This window comes from Branchiostoma belcheri, unplaced genomic scaffold, assembly GCF_001625305.1.
Source record: "Branchiostoma belcheri isolate BF01 breed outbred unplaced genomic scaffold, Haploidv18h27 scaffold64, whole genome shotgun sequence".
NCBI lineage: Eukaryota > Metazoa > Chordata > Leptocardii > Amphioxiformes > Branchiostomatidae > Branchiostoma > Branchiostoma belcheri.
This window is the reverse complement of record NW_017804287.1, coordinates 830,447-853,643: the sequence shown is the minus strand read 5'-3', so window position 1 is coordinate 853,643 and position 23,197 is coordinate 830,447. Positions and strand designations below refer to the sequence as shown.

The following is a 23,197-nucleotide window of genomic DNA, read 5'->3' as shown; positions in this document are numbered from 1 at the left end:
TTCCTACATCAATGCACGCAAGTTTATATATATCAAAGACTCTCTTACAAATACCGCGTTCCGTAGAGCCATATTGCTTACGCAGATAGTTGATTGAAGTCTCTGAAGCCTTGTAGCAGTTCTAGCTCAGAAGAATAAGCTTGTCTGACTACACCCCCGAGGCATTTATATTAATTACAATACAACACGGTGCACATGCGCAGTTGCTATCATAAACCCTCGTATATATATATTTATATATATACTGACAATGGAATCAAGACATGAATACGATTTGACATATGCGATGCATACTATCCATTTAATTATCTTTTTGGTTTTTACGTTTGAATACGTGGGACTATTACCTAAAGGAGAAAAATCATGTTTGTACAGCTAAGATGTACATGCACATGTATCTGTAGGATACAGGGAACGTTTTTAAGGAGTAGTGCAAAATGGCTTAAGTAGAGGGGATATTTCTCTCAAAGCAAAGGTTTGGGCTTCTGTACTCTGTGCTATCACAGAAAAGATACCACTATATCATACCAGTCTAAAACAGAAATCCCGATAAAAAGCCTAAAACACGACAAAAATATACCACAGCCGAAACCTCTGTTTGGAAAGTGAGGGGGTACTGTATCAGAGGATGTGTCTGTTGTGTTGACTATGGTGACTCTATGGCCGCTGCTGTGTGAATTGGTCTTTTTATACTGTACTATTTACAGCATCCCACACTGTCTGTTAGAGACTACATTCAATTTTCTTACCACTAGGGCTAAATATAACATAAAACATTACGGCACAAATAAAAATATCATTTTAGTATCCATGCAACTTACAGCTTTTCAAGTGACACGTAGATTAAATTTGGTAGATAAAGAGGAAATCTAAATATACACGACTTAGCAATTTAACAACATTTTTCAACACATTAAAGGTAGGCCCATAGTTCTTTTTCAGGGCATCGGGGGAATAAATTATTAGTCCATTCTGTCTAAGGCACTGTTTTGGAAGACAGTGCTCATCCCTCTACTTCTAAAGCCTTGCAACTAAAGTCAGGTACCCATTTTACACTTGAGTGGAGTGTGGAAAGTCGTTTGAAGCACTTTTTCTAAGAAAAAACTGATCTCGACCCAGTTTTAGCTCACTGTAGAGTTAGTCTCCCATGACAAAGAAGACAGACCCTATGTACAGTATGTACATGTACATGTACACGTGCACGTTCCTTGTACAGGGGAAATTCCCCTAGCTCTCTTCGACAATTTGCAAGCACAATGAACAGTGAACGATGGCTTAACGTCCCGTCCTAGGGAGTGCGACCCTTTTTCAGTAGCGTTCATGTCGGGTGAGCGACAATAGCCGGAATTAGAATTCTCAACCTCTTGGTCCAGAGGCAGGGTCTCTACCCACTGGACTACGCTCGCTACTATCGGCTTGCCAGGAATCGAACCCGTGACCGCTGGGTCTCCTGTCCGCTAGCCTATTACACACAGTCATTCGACGCCAACAAGTTTGTAACATTAAGTCTTCATAACGTGTCCTTTATTGGGTGTTGACGCAGATGACAATTTTTTTTCAAACTCATTCACGTGTACATCACTGCCGTCGAGCAGATGCTTTAGTCAGTGATGATCAAAGATCGTCTTTCCAGAGTGCACGTGTGTTTACACGTAGACATGTCCACGTGACAGATAAGACAACGCTTAATAGCTGATAGCTACTAAACTCAGGGGAGACAGAGTATACAGTGCAATTTTACGGAATACAGTGCAATTTTACGGAATACAGTGTAATGGAATTAGTATACAGCGCAAGTTTACTATTAAAATTGCACTGTATTCCGTAAAATTGCACTGTATACTAATACCATTGTACTGTATTCAATAAAATTGCACTGTACATGTATACTACTAAAATTACACTGTATTCCGTAAAATTGCACTGTGTTCCGTAAAATTGCACTGTATACTCTGGCACGCCTGAAACTCCTTTTCCAAAACTCAGAGAATCAATCTCTGAACGACGAAAATAGTGGCCATTAATGTCATTAAAGTACCGTAGGAGTTAGACGCCCAAACGCCTACGTACGAGATCATTACAAAAATCATTAGAGACATTCGAGATTTTTGAGTGCACACTTTTAAGTTTATTTGGGACAATGGGGGCACTGAACTAACTATATAGCTCTTGTACCGTGTTCTAAAATTGGGTTGCTCTTTTCGGTGAGGTGATGGCAAGGGGGGTGGTGCTGGCATTTATTGTCGCCGTCGGTGATACGAGGGTGGATCAAAAAGTTCTCGGCCTCACCTAGAAAATAAAGGGCAAACTCCTATTCTTTAGTATAACTGTATACTATGATGTCTTACATCACTGCACACAAAAATTCAAATTTCTATATTCATTAGTTAGCACGTGACGCCCCGTGAAAATGGGGCGGGTGAGGGCAAAATCACAAAATGGCCGCAACAGAAGCGTGTGCTGTGATCATGTATATCGATAAAAAGGGATTTCTCGTAAGGAAATCCATGAACACATGGTCAGGACACTTGGTGATGACTCTCCTTCTTATTCAACTATAAAAAAGTGGGTTGCTAGCTACAAGTGCTGCAAGGTGAGCACCAAAGATGAAAATATGTCAGGATGCCACAAATCAGCACCATGGACAATCCAGTTGAGGCCATCCATCACATGGTAGTAAATGACAGATGTGAGACTGTCCAACATGTAGCAGAGTCTTTAGCCTGTGTTGTGGCTCTGTTCACAATGTTTTGTCAGACATCCTGGGGATGAGCAACCTGTCTGTAAGGTGGGTGCCTAGAATGTTTTCTGAACATCAGAAGTTAAACAAGCTGGACATTTCAAGGAACGAATTCAGTCCAATCCATGCAATTACCTCAAAACATTTTTCACCCAAGATGAGACATGGTTTCACCACTTTCACCCCAAATCAAAACAACAGAACAAACAATGAATGAAGAATGTTTCCCGGCCCCCAAGAAGTTTTATCGAGTTTCATCCGTTGACAGGGGTTTTGTCTCTGTTTTCTGGGACAGCAAGGGAGTAATCATGACTGAATACCTGTGAATAGGTTAAAACATCAATGGGGAGTACTATTTAACAGAATAGCAACAGTTGAGGACAACGATCAAAGAGATAAGGAGAGGAAAGCACCGAGCTGGCGTGATGACAATGCACCTGTCCACACAGCACAGGGGTCAGTGACAGCAGCAAACGAATTTGGCTTTGAAGTCTAACCCCACCCTTCCAATTCACCTGACCTAGCACCCTCGGACTTCTACCTATTTCCTAAACTGAAGTTCCACTTACGTGGTCAACGTTTTTATGGTAATGACGACGTCATCAGTGCGGGTGAGCCCTATCTGGGGGCTCCAGATTCAACCTTCTTCCACAAGGGGAAAACAAACCCGGAACATCACTGGACCAAGTGCATTGCAGTTAGAGGGGACTATGTTGAAACATAGTGTGAGAAATTTTTTTCTGCCACGACGTTTTCTAGGTGAGGCCGAGAACTTTTTGATCCACCCTCGTAGCTGATATTTTTTCTGTGATTTGCCTACGACCGGGGCTGTCGTATGTATCTAGTTAAAGTCTTAACCCTGTCGCAAGACGGCCTACGACGATCATTCTTCTCAAACATACGACATACGACAAGGTCGTTGCGGATTTAAAAAAAATCGTAGTCGCAGGTGTATCGTACGTATGGATGTGACTCGTAACATCAATGCAAAAACGTAATGGGCAATGCAAAACAGAGGGCTTGTCATCAAATGACCTTTGTAAACTGTTGGGCGAAGCCAAACACGTGTATTACACATACGCCGAGGAGACTGTTTAGGTAGTGCTGATCAAATATACGGTGTTTGGGTGGTTGAGTACACAATACAAGCAAACACTAAACGGCTACTAATTCTTCTGACGGATTTAGGTTAATGATAAGTCCCTTAAATCTATTTGGGGGTGGGAACTGCAAACGAACCCATGATAATCTGTTTTGTAAACAATACGTGCAAATACACAACCGTCCGTACGGGCTACTTCTAATAACCTTTTAATCTTAAGATGTATGCACGAACAAAAACAGGTTTAGAATGGGTACGTTAAAAGTTTAAATATACATATGGCTTGAGATACTACTGTTTAAGAATGTACATAATCATGAGATTTGTATTCTTCCCATGCTTACCATTAGTGAAAAGACGCATAGAGACGATTTATTTATAGCATAATTATTTTCAATGGCAATTATCGAGGGTAAATCTACAAAGAATTAAATGATATACTAAAACATCAACAGTTAGCCTGAAGAATTATCGTTCTTGTTGCAACTTTAAAGATCGTTTGATATACATATAATGACATAGGCAGTTTGAATAGATACGAATTCATATGAAATGTTGATATGGAAAACTAAATATACTAATAAGGTCACTAAGGGTGCTGGTATTCAGTGGTATTTTTAGATACATGTTTTCGAAAGTTACTGTGTATCATATGTTAGATGTTCTGCTGACTACAAAATCTAGATCTATAATGATATACAATATTATTTATGGGTGAAAAGACTTCACAATTGGCAGTCGGGGTCGGTTAGGGCTTGCAGATAGATTTACGACAGAAAATTATTGAGGATACGACTGCAACTGGGGCAGTTGTGAATGTATCGTATGAAATTTGTCTGTCTTGTGACGAAAAACTGTTGTCGTAAATCCCTTTCTCAAAAATCCTAGCTGACAATTTGACGACAAGGGCAAAATGTCAAAAGTCTATAGTTAAAAAAAAAAACACCTAAATTACAAACTCTCACAGGCACGTGAGCATCAAGTCACATGTCTCATTAAAGCACCAGTAAACAGTTATCTAAGGCCGTGTTTAAGTGAAGTCACCCAAACCGCGATTCGGGTGACTCACATTCCTCACATCTGGTCCACGTGTCACACACTCCTGTGAAACCGTGTCCGATCACAATTCGCTTGAGCTACATTTATTGCTGTTTGATGATAACACGCAAGGTGGCGTGTTATTAATGTCAGAGGTCAACGACCTGCTTGCTGTTGCCCCCCTCCCAGCGTATCTCGGCCAATGCCGACGTGGTCCCGCCAGAGGCGGTGAAGCTCGTCCTAGAACGGACACATTATTTGACCATTACTGCTCTTTAAGTTGCTGCCACGTAAAAGTTGGTATTGCATATAAATAAAGAAATATCACCCCGTAATCCATGACCAGGCGAAGTTACATTGAAATCACATTGCGTTCAGACGCAAATCGCGAAGCGGGAAAACCGATTCGAAACCACCTCAAGAAGTGGCTTGGGATCGAGGCGATTTTCAATGTGATTTCGGAGCGTTCAGAGGGAGCCACTTGAAACCGGCTTAGGGGTAAACCGCATGTAAAGCGCCTTGGGTGACTTCACTTAAACACGGCCTAACAGTTACCTAATATTGTCTCAAGTTTCGTAACTAGGTTAATCATGTGAGCAAGCACGTGATCGTAAGTTTCATAACTCGGTTGATCACATGATGACGCACATGATCTTTCGACCAATCAAATCCCCTGCCGTTGATTACTTAACACACAACAAAGGGTATATAATAAAGGCTCCTTCACAATGTGTTTCGACTTATTCGCAAGATTTGTAAGATTCTGTTGCTTTGTAGTGAGTTGTAAGAGTTTGAAGATGAAGTTTGTAGCTGCTGTGTTTTGCTTGGCCTTTGCGGCTAGTGTACACGCTACCAGCATTGCTAGAGCTAAAACTGTAGTAAACGTGCTACAAGACCTCGGGACGGAAAACACACTCATAGCGCTGGTACAGAAGGCCGGTCTAGTGTCCGCTCTGGAAGGAAAAGGTATAGTAAACTATATTTTCTCTCCTTTATTCTTTGTTATAACTTTGTACTACAAATAAATGCATAATTATAAAGGTATTGTATTTGAATACTTAGCAGTAGACAGCGTTACTATAGATGCATATTGAATCCATTTTTATGCCATGTAGAAATTTCAAACGTTACATTTCGCTTTGCCATTTTCATAACCCTATCCTATGCCGTTCATTTCCAGGTCCGTTCACGGTATTTGCGCCCTCTGACGCCGCCTTCGCTGCCCTGCCAAAAGAACTCGTGAAGACTCTGGAAGCTAACGTCACACTACTGACAGAGGTAGAGTAAAATAGGACTCATCTATTATTATTACAATTACACAACACTGGCTTATGAGTTAATAATATTCCAGTTTCTCTTTTTACGTTTTGTCTACGGTGTGTTTGTTTGTGGGTTTACTTCTGCACCTGTAGCCACCTGCGCAGCCTCTCCCATTTACACATCGTAAATGTCAAGTCAACCCATCTGTGTAAAGTGACATGAAAACTTGAAAAGTTTCAGCGAGTATCTGAACATTAACAGACTCTATTCTGGATCTCCGCCGGTAGAATTGGCGATTCTACCAATTAATTTGGAGTGTCTGCCCTGACATGTATATTACATGTATATTCAATAGTTCAACAGTCTTTAGCTTAACACATCATTTGCACGCGGCGGTAAGAGTGTACTCCTATGCCACGCCCCTTTTCCCAAGAAAGGCACAAACAAACTTGTTGACCTTCCGATTATAAGTTACATCGTGTTGTGTGAGGCACACATACAGAACACTCGTGATCTCAGAAAGGTTCCTCGTGACTGATATAAACGTGTTTCCTGTCAACTGACCTATTTTTGAAATAGTGACCTTTGCCATAGGTGCTGGGCACGTGTCAACATTTTGTATCCAGCTATACTATGCTACGTACGCACGCTACGAGTATCATAATCATAAACGGACAGACATAATTCGTGTGTCATCTTTCCGTTTCTATGACTGTCTCCGTCACTAAACGGATCCTACCAAACACGCCATCTGACCTAGTTAATGCTGCCCTTTGCCCTGCTGTGCACGTGTTCACATTTTCCAAGTAGCTTGTACGGTATACAACATAACCATTGATAGCTCGATTAAAAAAAAAACAATTTAATGAAAGTTGAAGTTCTCTTCAGCAAGCTAAACTGTCGCCTGAGCATGTGTTTTACATGGCCATTTTCAGATGGCTATTTAAGACTTTTTTTTTTACAGCAGCGACTTCTCGAGGCTATAATTAACGCCTAATGAGTTACCCTTTCCAGAGGGAAGCTCTCGTAAATATGATCTAATTCTCCCTCAGGGACCTTTTTATTCCACCTGTCAAACACTGCGTAGGCGGCCGGCCTGTCGTCAGTAATTTCATCTCATCTCCTTTGATGGGAAAAGGCGCATCGTTAAAGGAGAGAAATCGCTTCTTTAATTTTTTCCAGTCATTTATTTCTCTTCACGAAGGAAAACTTATTGCCTCCTCGTATGTTTGATCAGAACGCAATTGTCAGGTAGTTTGGAAATATTTATTTAATGAAGGACTGAATGAACTTTATTGCCCTTCAATTGTACGGGGTATGGTAACAACTAATAAACAATACTTCAAGAATAACCAATCTCACCTTTAGAACTACAAATGTTAGTACTCGTAATAACAAGTTTTAAGTTACATTATATACATATATGGATGATTAAGTCTCAAATTTGAAAACAGGTACGGCGAAAGTGATTCGTGCCCCATAAGTGTTGAAGGTACCTTGGTAATAATCTGTATTTTAGGCAGATTTTTAGACTTTGGCATGTAGACATTTTCGACGTGTTTTTATGCGTTTTTATCGGGTTTTCCTTTTATGCACTGTTACTTTTTTTACGTTGGTCAAACGGATACTGGATTACCTATCTCGAAAATTCCATACTGTCTTGTAGCTACCAAAAGATATGATTAGAGACTACGCTTCTGTCGATCCCCATACTGTAAGACAAGTCACAAAATTCGTCTTCCACATGAAATGTGGGGCACAGTTTTTCAGTGGCTGTGTGGCTCTTTAAAAGGTATAGACAACATACACCTAGACGTAACTACAAAAGGATGTTGTTGATGAGCCTTGTAACGGCCTCCAGGGGAAAATTGACCCAAATAAACAGAATACATAACGTACAAACAGGGGTTACTTCAGATCATTTCTTCTTTTACACGATTGAGATGTCACCTTTGTCGTAAGCGCTAGGCCTTATCTCTTACCATATTTCTTCGGAGGCAAGACAATAACTAGTTGGGCAGGCAATATCCTTTAATGGCCGACTGGGTACGGCCTGGCCAACTTGAGAGTGTCTTGCCTCCTAAGAAATCTACTCGGAGATTAGGCTTACGGCAAAGGTGACATCCCAGCCGTGTAAGAGAAGAAATGATCTGAAGTAACCCCTGTATCTACGTCGTGTATTCTGTTTATTTGGGTCAATTTTCCCCTGGAGGCTGCTACATGTACAAACAGACTTCCTTACGCACGACGCGTCGGCTTATCAGTAAAATCCTTAAGATCTTAGATCCTTAAGATCCTCTAATTGCATCTCGGTGTACGTTGTCTATTCTTTGAAAAGGTCCGTCGTCCGTCAGTGATGTCAATCGGACTGTGATAGAACCAACCACAAGCAAAGATACAAGACAGCCCTCCAGGAAGTAATACATAGTTAGGTTTTTTTAGCTAATAGATAGTTCTTGACTGTCAATAAAGTTTCAACCAATAAGCCAACAGGATTTGGCCACGTGACCACGGCAGCCATTTTGTCTGTCTAACTTTCCTGCAGGTGTTCGAGTTGCTAGGGCGTTGCTATAAGGGGGCCTGGCTTCGAGAACGGTATATTGCTTCCTACTTTGTACTGTATTCTTGATGCTAAATGTTGATGTTTGTCTTCTTTTTGTTTGTTTTAGGTGTTGGAGTTCCACGTAGCTCCCGGCACGGCCCTGTCCACAGACCTGAAAAACAACCTTCTGGTCCCGTCTCTGGCAGGACCCAAGATTAGGATCAACATCTACGATACAAGCGAGCCAACTGTGAGTTATATGTTTTCAGTTTATAGTCAAGTCAAGAAAAGCTAAAAAATGTCTAAAAGCATTACATTTGGCACAAATGTAGTTAGATGTATTCTAAACAAAAATGCAAATGCAGATATTTTAATTTCTGCCTAGGAGTCATTTTTGGGCCATTTTTAACTGGAAATGTGCCATGACAGTTGAAGCAATTATAAAAGAAATTAGGACACACACTTGTAACTGGACTTTAAGTCATGATTGACATTTTGAAATGACCATCACCGATTCGATATCATGATCATGAAGTTCAAATCTTTTGTCATTGCTGATGTCTACAACTCGCAGCGACGTAGCTTACAATTAACAAGCCTCAAAGCTAGAAATATCGATAGTAACATAACGACAGTAAAATGGTACAAAGACTAACTTAAGACGCTCTGCAATTCTAGGTCATAACGGCAGAGGGCGCTCCTGTGATAAGCCCAGACCACACAGCCAGCAATGGCGTCGTGCACGTCATCGGCCAGGTCATGTTCCCCGTGCCAATGGGAACAGTCGTGGACATAGCTGTTGGTGACAAAGATTTCTCTACCCTGGTCACGGCCGTCTCCAAGGCGGGTCTGGTCGCAACTCTGTCAGGTTAGATCTTTGTATCCCTTAAATAATTTTCTAATCCAGTTTAGAAGCTTTTAGACTGTCAACGAAGATTGGAATCTAGTTGTTAAGGTAAGCATCGTTAGGCATGAATTCAATGCTCCTCCACTTTAAATGTCATATTACTCTGTCATATTTCCCTGTTTCTTTTCTTTCCTTTGCATTGCCATTTTCCTCTGTATTTACACAATCCATATATGATTTTCACAGTTTTTTTAGCAATTGTTTTTCATTTTGTTGTACCCTTGAATAGATGGCCTCCACCATGTTGATTTGTGACGTCAAGGGTCAGCCATCTTGGATCCATCATCTGGCCCATTTCAACAAATAATAGAATGACCTGTTGGAACTGTTTTTTTTTACACTCTGAAACGTTTTCTTTACAGGTGAAGGCCCTTTCACCGTGTTTGCTCCCACCAACGCGGCCTTTGCCAAGCTGCCGGCAGGAGTTCTGGACGGTCTGCTGAAGAACGTGACGGCGCTGACAAACGTCCTGACGTACCACGTCCTCCCAGGCGCGTACTACCAGGCCGGGCTGCGCAACGGGGACATGCTGAAGACTGTTCAGGGGATGGACGTCACGATCATGTCCAAGGCTGGTGAGTTGAATTTCGTGGAAAAAATGACCATCCTAACAATAGACGGTGAACGATATAAACTCCCTAACACGTTTGACCACGTGTCCGTCTAGTGTGAATAAGGTCACTTGTCTATAACCGTAACTCTCGCGAGTTTACGTTCCGAAGCGATTGGCCATTGATTATCATGATGAGGACGGCAGTGGTCGTTAAAATCGATCCATCGACACAGATGAACTTCAATGATAATTTGATCCTAACAATACATTGGCATCGTTTTTAGAATTCAGTGCTCTGCGACATTCTACGACACAAAAAATGTAATAACCAAATGCTTGTTGGTATTGTCTTAACTCAATCAAATTAAACCTCATGCTAATTCTTCTTCCAAAACCTTTTTTGAATTTTATACGCATGTGCATCCTTTTTTACTTATCTAAATCTATAATCATGAAAATAACTTAAGAAAAATGTCTGTATTTCTAAATGTATGATTCAAACAATTACTGCAATAGTTTAGAAACTTCTGCATTGTTTCTAATTATTTTTCCGCAGGAGGAGATATGGTGAACGATGCCAAGATCGAAGCCCAGGTCTCTGGAACTAACGGTGTCATCCAGGTCATTGACACCGTCCTCATCCCCCCATCCATGCACTATGAGTTAACCTACAACTAGAAGTAGACCTGGTACTCCCGATCGTTACTGTTCTATGCCTGTGAATAAATCAGTATAGTTATGACTTCTTTCTTTTTTTATACCAATAAACGTTTTAAACATGAAACTGAATGACTTGTGTAGTTATTTGCCTGTTTACTCCCTGATCTGGTGTCTTTTGCTGACGTGCCATGTTAACCTTTCTACATCATCATTAACAAGAAAAGGCATCGAGTTCCTCCAAATCATAGCCTAAGAATCAAAGTCTATTGACGTTCTTGTAATTCGCATTTTGTTTTAAATTTGTCTTCTAACCACTAGTAACAAATTGGGTAACAGAAGAAAGTGAAAGTAACGCTCTGTTAAACACGATCAGTGTTTATTTATTGACTAGAACCAAGATTCACAGTTGTCATATAAAACTTCACGTGCCAAGTAAAACAAGCAAGCAAGCAAACAAACAAACAAACAAACAAACAAACAAACAAACAAAATAACAAACTGATAATCCTATTTGGATCCAGCTTCATGCTTGAATACAAAATGTGCTGGCGATTTTTAATTAGACTCAGTCCAGCACATACATCTTGCACAGTACTAGTACGCCACAATGTGATGCATATAAATTGCAGAAATGTAGTTATATATTATGTATCATATATATGATATTTATATTTCATAAGAAACCTTTGTATTAAACACTTGTTTGGACGCGTTATGAAGGCACAATATAGATATCAAATTACTTTAGTACATAATGCTTACCAACAGCGAGGTATCATAATACTTATACAATTGTTAAATACTACTAATAGATTCTCCATACATGTGTATGGGGGGTAACAGAGCAGGCATAATTTGGCACAGGTACCACACCTCAGTATAGCACAAATGAAAAGAGAAGTAAACACCCAACATTAAATACATAATAAACACGATGTTGAACAACTGCAGCATGCTAATGAAACATATTCTACTATTACAGTGTTCTCGTGGTCTCAATGCTAGGCATATAAACCATATACAAACTGATGTCCATGAAAAATGATACGTACATGTACATGTTTTAGGTGTTTATGATATTATTTATTTTGCATAAATGCTATATGAATCTCTTCAGTACTAAAAAAGTATGACATTGGGAGTAATGACATTGAATTCAGTATGATAATTTCTACCTGATATAATAGAACTGAAAAAAAATTTACAGTCTGTTAGCATTTGGCATGGCATTTGCTAGTATAATCCAATGGTCGAGAACCAGGTCTGGCCTGGTCTGTGCAAGATAAAAAGGCAACATATTTGTGTAAATTCAGAATGCTGCCTTTGGCTGAATCCAAAGATGCAATTATACAATATTTGACTACCTCATTAAACATTTAAAAAAATCAATTTTAAAAGAATTGCAGAAAACAACCTGAAATGGCAAGTTAATATTGAAGACAATTTTTCTGTATGGGCGGTACAAGAGACTTTCAAGCTAAACCTTCACTTCTGGAGATTTCTGGTGGTGAGACTATTTCTTTTTAAAGACAAGACTGTTAGACAGCTAACCCTGTCGTATTTGATTTCAAATGTTCGAGGATTGCCTTGTCTAATCATTGCCACTACCCATTGTTGTAGATGGTTGCTCCTTCGGAGGTGTTCTTATATACATAGGGTTTGGCTGTAGGGCAGCTAGCAATTCATTACGCGATGGATTTCTGACATTCAAAGATTCAGTGATGGCCTGAAACTGATCCTGCTTTGCCTTAGCATTGACACAGCAGGTCACTACAGTAGCTGTGTATAAACTGGATTCAGCGATGGCCTGAGACTGACTCTGCCTTGTCTGATCGTGTCCCTCACTGGTCATTACAGCAGTGGTATAGTTTGTGTTGGATTTAATCAGCTCCTCCTGATACGGGCGCTTAACGTGATGATACAGCTTTGAGCATGAGGCATTTGGCCTTGTGTTATACAATTGACCTTTAGTGGTCAATGGATCAGTGAGTGCGGTCGAGGCAGTCGTTTCGGTGTTATATAATGGGCTTCCACTGTACAAGAATTCCTGATACCCTCTCTGACCATTGCCATTAACTACCATATCTGCTGTGGTGTTTGTGTTGGATTCAGACATGGTTTCAGGCTGACCCTGCCTAGTCTGATTATGCTGGTTAACATTTTCATACTGGTTATCATGACCAGTAGTTACTACAACAGCTAACGCTTTTGTGTATGATTCGGTGATGGCCTGAAACTGATCCTTTCCAGTCTGAATACATTGATTTACATTTTCGTACTGGCTATCAGTACCACTAGTTACTACAACATTTGCGGCTGACTGATTATGCTGGTTCATATTTTCATATTGGTTATTAGTTACTATAGCTGTAGTGGTTGCTTTGGGTTCAGTGTTGGCCTGAGACTGACCCTGCCTAGTCTGATCATGTTGGTCTATATCTTCATAATGGTGATTCATTACCTCAGCAGTTGTGGTGATTGTTTTTGGTTCAGTGTTGGACTGAGACTGCTCCTGCCCTGTCTGACCATGTTGGTTTATATCTTCAAACCGGTTACCTCTAGTTACTACAACAGCTGTGTTGCTTGTGTTGTGCACAGGTGGGTTAGGTGTAGAAGCTGGAGAAAAATTCCTCATTTTGAAATTGCACCAGATTGTGAAACTGACCGCAAAAACGAGAGATATCACTAAACCAGCAAGAGATAAAATGACAACAGGCACTTGGGAGAGACCTGGATCAGACGTGCCAGAGACAGCAAGAGTTGAAGTTGTTAACCCGTTAACTTCAGTGTCAACTGTTGAGTCAACATTGCGTTTGAAGTACCAGTGATAATGAGAGTTGATGGTACCATTGTAACAGTTGCTAAAAACGTTTTGGGCATCACCAGGTGTTGTTGATTTGGTTGGGTCATTACAGATCAGATCCCTGGGACTGACATCTATTAGTTTTCTTTCTGAAAGTTTCGCAGGCTGGGCACATGTTATCTGTGTTAGAACTGCACGACTTTCGTTCAGGTTTTGCCGTAAGGGAGCCATCTTACAGTCACATTGCCAGGGATTTGAGTTCAGTTCAAAGTTCCGAAGCCTGGATAGATTGATATTCAAAAACGTTCCAAGCAGGATGTGACTTAGCTTATTTGAACTCAGGGTTAAGACTTCGAGGCAAGGTAGATTTGTGAATGAGCCAACCTGAATGTAGGTTATATTGTTGGAGTTCAAGTACAAACATTTAAGCTTTGGTAGATTTGAGAATGTTCCAGTGTGTATGCTGGATATCTGGTTGTAGAAAAGGCCCAACTGAGAGAGCTCAGTTAGATTTGATAGTGTGCCAACTGGAATGTTGGATAGTTGGTTGAAATTAAGCATCAAGGAAGAAAGCTTCGGTAGATTTGAAAATGTGTCAATCTGAATGCTGGATATTTGATTGTATTGCAGGTCTAATTGTTTAAGATTGGGTAGATTCGAGAATGTGCCAACTTGAATGTTGGATATCTTGTTTTTGTAAAGTTCCAATCTGGAAAGCTGGCATAAATTTGAAAATGCACCAACCTGAATGGTTTCAATATTGTTTGAGTTCAGAAGCAAAGTCTGTAGCTTTGTTGCATATTTGAATGCATCAGCCTGAATGTTGGTTATGTTGTTCTTGCACAAGTTCAAAACATGTAGGGTTGTTAGTTTTGAAAACAAACTGGACTGAATACTATTGATCTGATTATGTTGTAAAAATAATACACTTATCGATGATGGTAGGTTCTGAGGGATACTGGTGAGGCCCAGGTTTTGACACATGCCGTATGATGATGGTTCACAGATGCCACTTCCTCCTGGCATGTTGGGATCCTTCAGGATGACGAGAAGAAAAATCAGCAGGTGGCTTAGCTTTCTTCCCATGTCGTGCTGCAATATGTGCACAATAAAAACAGTTTGAATTGAATTCAAAACTGTTTGAATCATAAACCATCCAAGTAAATTGAAGTTGTGGTCACTATGTTAGCCTTTTCGGCTATTGCGGGACACTAGACCATTTTTCTTTACCTGTTATCTTTATTGATTCCCCGAAAAAATCAATGTATATGATATAATGTATCATGTATATAATATAACAAACAGATCAACCAAGCAGTCGTTTTCATCTTGTTCGAGCCCCTCCCCTGAAGAATCGTATGAAAATATTACTATGAATATATATAATATCTGTAGGTGGTTCGCTAAGCAAGTCCTTGCCCTTTCTATACCTGGTTATCTGCATATTAACATTTGGGAAATGTTTAATATTTATTACTTGACATGGTACAGACAGGTGGCACGTGGGAACAGTAGCGCTAAGCTCTAGATTTTCATCACGTTAATTTTATCAATTTTATCACGTCTAAAAAGTATAATATTCTCACAAGATATGTTTGGTTAAAGCCCAGTAATATGTTAAATGGACAAAGCAAAAGAATTAATAAAGAAGGTTAAAAATCTATCATGCACTTTATGTCTTATATGGTTGGTTAATTGTCTGATGAGGGTTGTTTGAATATTAACGTTTAGCAGGTTGTTTACTCCCTAGTGCCTCTTTTGCTGACGTGTCATGTTGGGAAAATATTTTTACATTTTCAGGTTTAGAGATGAACATAAAAACACAATCAGATGGCCTTTTCATTGCACAGATGTACTGACTTTTTCCTAAATATTGTATAAACTATGTGGAGAAACATTATGTGGAGAAACACTTTGCGTATATATATATATATATATATAGCCTCCAATATCTAATATCTAAGCTTGGTGTTACTCTAGTTTCTACCATTAAATCAAAGGTTTGGCAGCCTTGTGACCATATCATTACTGGGTATATCTACCGTGCTGGGAGTGGTACCTACTCGCCCAGGCCCATAAACCCGTCCGGTGAATTTTGTTTCAGTTGCTTTGCCCCCGAAGGACGGCGGCAAAGATATACTACCACTTTCAACAAATTCAAGCAAATTAAGTTTAGCCATGGCTCATTGCAGGAAATTCTACAAAAAATTCTACCTGCTTACGATGTAGCAGAAGGAAGAAAAGTGTATTTACATCCATATGTCGTCCCTCTACATCTGTTTAAACAAGTAAACCTTTGACTCAAGTGTACCTGGCTTTCTGCTATGTCAACCTCTCCTCTTCGACCATGTATGTAAAAAAAAACAAGTCTTACCTGAAGTTGGAAGCAAAAAATACCTTTGAAGAAAGCTGTAATATCTTCAGTTGGTACCTTCTGGGCTACAAAGTTATGACGCACAACAGTTGTGCCGATTAAATGTGAGGTCAATATATCTGTCCTGTATTAGAGTCTTACAATTAAGCCTCGACTAAATCGTGCTTTGCTGATTTTTACTGAAGCTAGAATGTTAAGTTATGCTTAGTATTATGTTGCCCATGGCAACAGCACCGACGTCAATGTAACATTATTATTTAAAGCCATGTATATGTAAAATATTCACCGTCATTCACCGGTACATTAGTATGCTGCCTTTGTCTATAAAATGCATTTTTTCGAGATAAAGCCTGAATATAAAAGCAGACTAAAAAATCAATTTTTTAATAGAAATCTTTTCTGAATTTTAGGGAAACAAGATGGATTTTGGATGTTGGATTTTAGATAATATCATCATTACCATAAATGATAAACGTGTATTGATAAAAATCACATAAATTATATATTATGGTAGTGTTGGAGAGCATGATTGTGCAATTTAGCTGAAAAGGTTTATTGTTCAACAATTATACAAATTAAGAATGTCATAAACCCATTGTGATGGCAAAATATGATATGACAACTCAATAATATGATATTGTTGCCAATTATTTTTTTTGTAAAAGTCACGAAGTATATTGGTTCTAGCACCAGCTGTCCATGTGTTATACGACAGGAAATTTGGCGCGGGCCTCAAAGACCCCACCGCCCTCCCGAGCTCAAAATTTTATCACAACGATATCAGTTGTTTTCTAGACATTTCCAAAACGTATAATATACTTTGTGAGCTATGTAAGTTTGAAATATATATTACCCTCAATAAAACAAATCAGCAATGTTGAAAAGCCACTCACATTTTATCTTACTCAAAACATACGGTTGGATAATTGTCTGAGACAGTCTGTTTGTCGAGTCGCATTTTGCACTTGTCGGCTACACATTAATAACAACTTTGTTAAAAGACGTATCTTGACGTAAAACACGATTAGTGCTTTCTTTATTGACAAAAACAAGCTTTACAGTTGGAATACAATACAATCGTTACAAAACATGTTGATGTGCTGTCAAAGCTGTCCCAGAAATTGTTAAACGCATCTCAGGAACAATGTAAAGGAAAAACACATCTGTCGACAATTATCCATACATCAGCATATGTGGTATGCAACTGGTCATTTTATACATAAGCCGGATCCATCCTCATCGTTGTCTTGCACAATATGCAATATATGTGATATACAATTGCAGAAGCAGACAATTACTTTAATATTACTTAAGGAATCTTTGTATTATACACTGCGGTTTAAACGTGTACAGATCTTTAGTTACTTAAAACATCATAAATGCATACTGCATTCTTTGTAAAACGTTAACATTTGATTATTATCAATAAAGATATTCCACTTCTAGTGCCTTGAACAAACTACCTTGGTCTTAATGCTAGATAAGTAGACCATTTACAGGCTAAATGAAGTCAATGGATTAGGTCATTATCCATAGTCTTTAAAGGATTATTCATTTCTCACCTATGTCATATGGATCTCTTTATAGTACTTTTAAGTACTAAAGAGATCCATATGACATAGGTGAGAAATGAATAATCCATAATAATAATGTTAAAAAAAGTATAATTTGGGGAGTCACAACATTTCATGTAGTACTGCATCGACGATAATTTCTATTCTGTTTAATGCAACAGACCTTACAAAACACAGAATACAAAAAGCTGACAAACATTTACTTGATCACATTTGTTATAACATTACCGATTTGCTTGTATGATCAGGCTATATAAAAATGCAAAAATCTAAAATCTTTCTCACAACATGTGGTGTGTAATACTGGTGCCATTTCATTGCTATTAGGATTCACAGGACACTACAGAAGGGGTTAAATGTTGACGAACTGTTTGTTATGCAAACGAATAAAATCACTTTGCCTTCGAATTGTAGAAATTGCTTGTCTATGCCTTATGGATAAGGAGCACGTAGGGATCAAGAATTATATCATTACGCCAATTGTTTCTGTTGGATGGCCCCAAAAGAAGACCCATATATTCATATATAGCTAAAACTGGATGCCAGCTAGCCCAGTACAGTGGTATTTGAAGGTTTTCTAACATTCAAGGATTCAGTGATCGACTGAGACTGGCCTTGACCTGTCTGACCATGACCACTGGTTAAGGTTATTTCTGCAGATGTTGGGCCTTTTGGTGGTGTTTTCACACCTGCATATTACATAGAATTAGGCAGTAGAGCAGCTAGCAAAGCATTACGAGATGGATTTCCGTCATTCGAGGATTCTGTGATAAACTGGGACTGAGACTGGCCTGCACTGGCTGATTATGTTGGTTCATATCTTCATACTCTTTTTCAGGAGCACTTGTTATTAGAACAGCTGGTGTTTTTGTGTTGGATTTAGTAGTCTGAGACTGACCCTGCCTTGTCTAATTATGTTGGTTCATATCTTCATAACGGTTATCAGCACCAATAGTTACTGCAACTGTTTTTGTGTTAGATTTAGCGATGGTCTGAGACTGGCCCTGCCCTGTACGATTATGTTGGTCCATATTATCTTCATAACGGTTTTCAGGGCCACTAGTTACTACAGCAGCTGCTTTTGTGTTGGATTTATTGATGGCCTGAGACTGACCCTGCCCTGTACGGTTATGTTGGTTCATATCTTCATAACGGTTATTAGCTGCAGCAGCTGTTTTTGTGTTAGATTTAGTGATGGACTGAGACTGACCCTGTGCTGTAAGATTATGTTGGTTCATATCTTCATAACGGTTATCAGCACCAAAAGTTACTGCAGCAGCTGTTTTTGTGTTAGATTTAGTGATGGACTGAGACTGGCCCTGTGCTGTATGATTATGTTGGTTCATATCTTCATAACGGTTATCAGCACCAATAGTTACTGCAGCAGCTGTTTTTGTGTCAGATTTAGTGATGGACTGAGACTGGCCTTGCCTTGCCTGATTATGTTGGTTCATATCTTCATAACTGCTATTAGCTCCAGTAGTTACTACAGCAGCTGTTTTTGTGTTAGATTTAGTGATGGACTGAGACTGCCGGCCCTGCCCTGTACGGTTATGTTGGTTCATATCTTCATAACGGTTTTCAGCACCAAAAGTTACTGCAGCAGCTGTTTTTGTGTTAGATTTAGTGATAGACAGAGACTGACCCCCGTCTTTTCGATCAGGACCACATGCATGATCTGTTAGTGTTGCATGTGAATTGGATTCAGTAAAAGCCCGAGAAGAACCCTGTCCTGTCTGATCATGTCCGCCACTGGTCATTACAGCAGTGGTGGTGTTGGATTTGATAAGCTCCTCCTGATACTGACCTTTAACTTTAGAATGGGAATACAGATTTGAGCATGAGGCATTCGGTCTTGTGCTATACAATAGAGTTTTAGTGGCCAATGAATCAGTGAGTGCGGTTGAGACAGTCGGCCCAGTGTTATATAGTGTGCTTTTAGTGTGCAAGGGTTCAGTGATAGCCTGATACCCTGTCTGAACATGCCCACTGACTATTACATCAGATGTGTTGTTTGTGTTGGATTCAGAGATAGTCTGAGACTGACCCTGCCCTGTCTGATTATCTTGGTTTACATTTTCATACCGGTTTATATTATCACCAGTAGTTACTACAACAGACGTGGCTTCGGTGTTGGGTTCAGAGATGGCCCAAGACTGGCCCTGTCCTGTCTGATCATGCTGGTCTATATCCCCATACTGATTACAACCACTAGTTCTTACAGCAGGTGTGTTGCTTGTGCTACGCAAGGCATGTTTGGATTTAGAAGCTGGATTAGAATTCCTCACCCTCCATTTGCACCAGAATGCAAAAATAAGAGCAAAGATTAGAGATGCCATCGAACCAACAACAGATAAAATGACAACATGTACTTGGGAGAGACTGGGACCAGAAGTACCAGAGACATCAAGAGATGAAGTAGTTAACCCGTTCCATTTAACTTTTGAGTTATCTATTGAGTCAACATTGCCGTTAAACTCTATTGATACAGCAGTGTCATTTGTGAAGTCAACATTGCCTTTGAAGTACCAGGTGATGATACGATTGCAGCAGTTGCTAGCACTTTGCAATTGGATATTTGCAGGCATAGTGACAAACTTGGAGCTTACAAGATGTGCCGTTGGGCTAACACTGTTTTCTGTATTGCCAAATGATGATGTTGGTACTGCAGATGAGCTGAATACATTTTGGGCATCAACAGGAGGTGTTGATTTGATTGGGTTATTACAGATTAGATGGGGACTAACGTCTTTAAGTTTTTGCCCTTTCAGGTTGGGAGGTTCGATACATGTTATCTGTGTTAGAATTGCACGATTTTTATAAGGTTCCTGCCAAAAGGGAGCCATCTTGCAGTCACACTGCCAGGGATTTGAATCCAGTCGAATATATTGGAGCCGGGATTGATTAAGATTTGCAAACGTTCCAAGCAGGAGATTACTTAGCTTATTTCTATTTAGCAACAAAATTTCCATGCAAGGTAAATTTGAAAATGAACCAACCTGAATGCTGGTTATTTTGTTGGAGTTCAAGAACAACCTTTTGAGCCTTGGTAGATTTTGGAATAATCCAGCCTGAATGGTAGATATCTGGTTGGAAGAAAGATCTATTTCGTAAAGCTGGATTAGATTTGCGAAAGTGCCCAAGGGAATGCTGGTTATTTGGTTGCTGCCAAGTTCCAAACTAGAAAGCTCAGGGAGATTTAAGAATGTATCAACCTGAATGCTGGATATGTGGTTGCCTTTCAGGTTCAACCATTTAAGGTTGGGTAGATCTGAGATTGTGCCAAATTGAATGCTGGATATCTTGTTGAAGTTAAGATTCAAATGGTAGAGTTCGCATAGATTTGAAAATGCACCAACCTGAATGCTGTTTATCCTGTTCCGGTAAAGAGACAAAGCTTGTAGCTTAGTTGCATATGAGAATGTATTTGCCTGAATGCTGGTTATCTTGTTGTGGTTCAAGAACAAAAGCCTGAGCTTTGTTAGATTTAAGAAAACACCACTCTGAATACTAGCTATGAGGTTATTTTGTAAATCTAAAGTGTGGATGGATGGAGGGAGGTTCTGAGGGATGCTGGTGAGGCCAAGATTGGGACATTTGCCGAGCGATGATGGTGGACAGATGCCGCTACCTCCTGGCATGTCGGGCTCCTTCAGGATGATGAGAAGAAATATCAGCATGTGTCGCAGTTTTCTTGCCATGTCGTCCTGCAATATGCAGAGTACAAAATAGCAGGAATCAAGAAAAGACAATCATTTTTTGCAGGCCCTTTACCCATTCTTTTCTTGGATGTTTAGCAGAAAAAATACCCATACTTATGTATTACTAAATACAAGGCAATCAAAGATCAAATAGTAAGTTTTATCCCCTTCGATACGTGCTTAATGTTGCTATTTGTATCAGTGAGACCTTCAAAGTAAAAAAAAAAATTCATACGTTGTATGCAAATTTTTTTATTGTCTTTTAATGCAAGATTTAGGTTGTTCGGTGCGAAATATTAGATTTCATACAAAAAGAGGCAGTAAAATAACTAAAAATTCCATTTGCATTAGGCATTACAGTTTAGAATGATTATGACCAAATGAGCATTCTACCAGCTTGCAATATTGCAGAAATGAGTATAAATGTTTATTTATTTTTCATTTGAGATGGTACAGAATTCTAAGGTTAAAAGCACTGAGCTCTTACATTTTCTCACATAACAGTTTTTCTTCAATATTTCTAAAAAGTATCATTTAGTCACAAAAGCTATGTATGGTTAAAACCCCACATTATCTGCCATGAGCATAAAAAAAACGTTAAAAAGTCATAATGCACTTTATGTCTTATATGGTTGGTTAATTGTCTGATTCAGGCTGTTTGAATATTAACGTTTAGCAGGCTGTTTACTCTGATTTAGTACCTACGGCTGGCGTGTCATGTTAACGTAATTTTAACATTTTCAGGTTTTGGAAATAAATGAGCAGAAAAGGCATGAATGACCGGCTATTCTTGAATTGATTTTTTTCTTTCCGCATTTCACATTGAGATCACGCAGAGATAAATGTTAATATTGCGTTTCTCTCGAAAAGAGCTGAAATACATGCTGTAAGAAAAATCCCCGTGATAGGCAATTTACAAAGATGCCGATAACACCCTTAAGCCGCCCCGTGGGCAATGGTTACCAGAATCTACATTGATGGTGTGAGCTATACACATACTAGGGAGGGACAACAATTTCAAGCAAGAAATGTTTGCTTTTAGGTCATAGCAGCCAATTATACAAACATTTCAAATAAATATTCTGCCAGCTCGTAATGTGTCAGAGAGAAAAAAAATGTATTTTTGCCTTTTGTCGTCCGTCTCTATCAGAAAACAATCATTATGGCTTTTATAGTTGTTTATCTGCTATTCTAGCCTCTCAGCTCCCATAATTATTTACTTACTTCCATTTATTTACAGAAAATACAATTTTTCCATAAGTTGTATCCAAAACTTACCTTTTAAGCCAGTGAGAATATCTTCAGTTGACACCTTCTGGGCTATCTTCTATCTTTTGCCGTTGTCCCCCTCAGATGTGAGGCCCGGGTATCTCTTCTGTACTGATGCCTGACAAACAAGCTTGTGTTGATTGTCTGCTCCTAGCTTGTTGAATATTTCATGATAGTAAATAATAATGGTTTGTTTCTGAAATCAACTTAAGGTCGCAGAAACCAGTATTTATGGGCGACCCCCAGGTCTATGACGCGTGTATAGAAAGTAGTGCAGACCGTGACCTCTTGAATCCTGGTTATATAGAGCGACTTTTGTAAGAGGTAGCCAGGAGTATACTGCACTGTGTGGTATACAAAGGTATCGACTTGTACACCGTATGATTTGGATTGTGAAGATTTTCCTGCTTGTGTATTATAGATGCGCGGCATTACGCAACTGCGTTCCAGGGTGAGCCGGCTGCAGTTCCGTTGACCTCCGTAGAGGGCCAAATCAAAGTGGTCGTGATGATGTATAAAAAACATAACTTCAGTCATAGATTTTGTAGATTATACCGTATATTTCAACATATTAGTTGGCCGTGTTTCTGAGGAGTCATATAAATACCTCTTCCAAGAAGTTTGTGTTTTGGCTGCTTCTGTCCGTTTGTGTCAGTGTGTGTGTGGTGGGGGGG

At 39.4% G+C, this 23,197-nt stretch overlaps 2 protein-coding genes across 2 annotated transcripts; one reads left to right on the top strand and one right to left on the bottom strand.

Moving 5' to 3' along the window:
• Positions 1-5,621: 5,621 nt before the first annotated feature.
• On the top strand, positions 5,622-10,926 carry LOC109483383 (uncharacterized protein sll1483-like). The gene is made up of 6 exons (XM_019786388.1): positions 5,622-5,846; positions 6,061-6,158; positions 8,810-8,932; positions 9,361-9,550; positions 9,952-10,164; positions 10,699-10,926. The coding sequence occupies exons 1-6, from the start codon at positions 5,678-5,680 to the stop codon at positions 10,818-10,820; spliced, it is 915 nt and encodes a 304-aa protein (XP_019641947.1). The 5' UTR covers positions 5,622-5,677; the 3' UTR covers positions 10,821-10,926.
• A 2,479-nt stretch (positions 10,927-13,405) lies between these two features.
• On the bottom strand, positions 13,406-21,254 carry LOC109483305 (leucine-rich repeat-containing protein 15-like). The gene is made up of 6 exons (XM_019786298.1): positions 21,160-21,254; positions 20,735-20,928; positions 15,036-15,043; positions 14,533-14,697; positions 13,910-13,989; positions 13,406-13,418 (listed from the first exon to the last, which is right to left on the bottom strand). Exons 1-6 carry the CDS (start codon positions 21,252-21,254, stop codon positions 13,406-13,408), a joined length of 555 nt encoding a protein of 184 aa, XP_019641857.1.
• Positions 21,255-23,197: the final 1,943 nt, after the last annotated feature.

Excerpts from the sequence above, each read along its gene's own strand:
- LOC109483383 (XM_019786388.1), top strand. The coding sequence starts at position 5,678 with ATGAAGTTTGTAGCTGCTGTGTTTTGCTTGGCCTTTGCGGCTAGTGTA. Across the intron at positions 6,159-8,809 it reads ACGTCACACTACTGACAGAG|GTGTTGGAGTTCCACGTAGC; the intron begins GTAGAGTAAAAT and ends TGTTTGTTTTAG. Across the intron at positions 8,933-9,360 it reads ACGATACAAGCGAGCCAACT|GTCATAACGGCAGAGGGCGC; the intron begins GTGAGTTATATG and ends CTGCAATTCTAG.
- LOC109483305 (XM_019786298.1), bottom strand. The coding sequence starts at position 21,254 with ATGGCAAGAAAACTGCGACACATGCTGATATTTCTTCTCATCATCCTG. Across the intron at positions 20,929-21,159 it reads GGCATCTGTCCACCATCATC|GATAAACAGCATTCAGGTTG; the intron begins GCTCGGCAAATG and ends TTACCGGAACAG. Across the intron at positions 13,990-14,532 it reads ACCTACCATCATCGATAAGT|GTTGGCTCATTCACAAATCT; the intron begins GTATTATTTTTA and ends ACCTACATTCAG.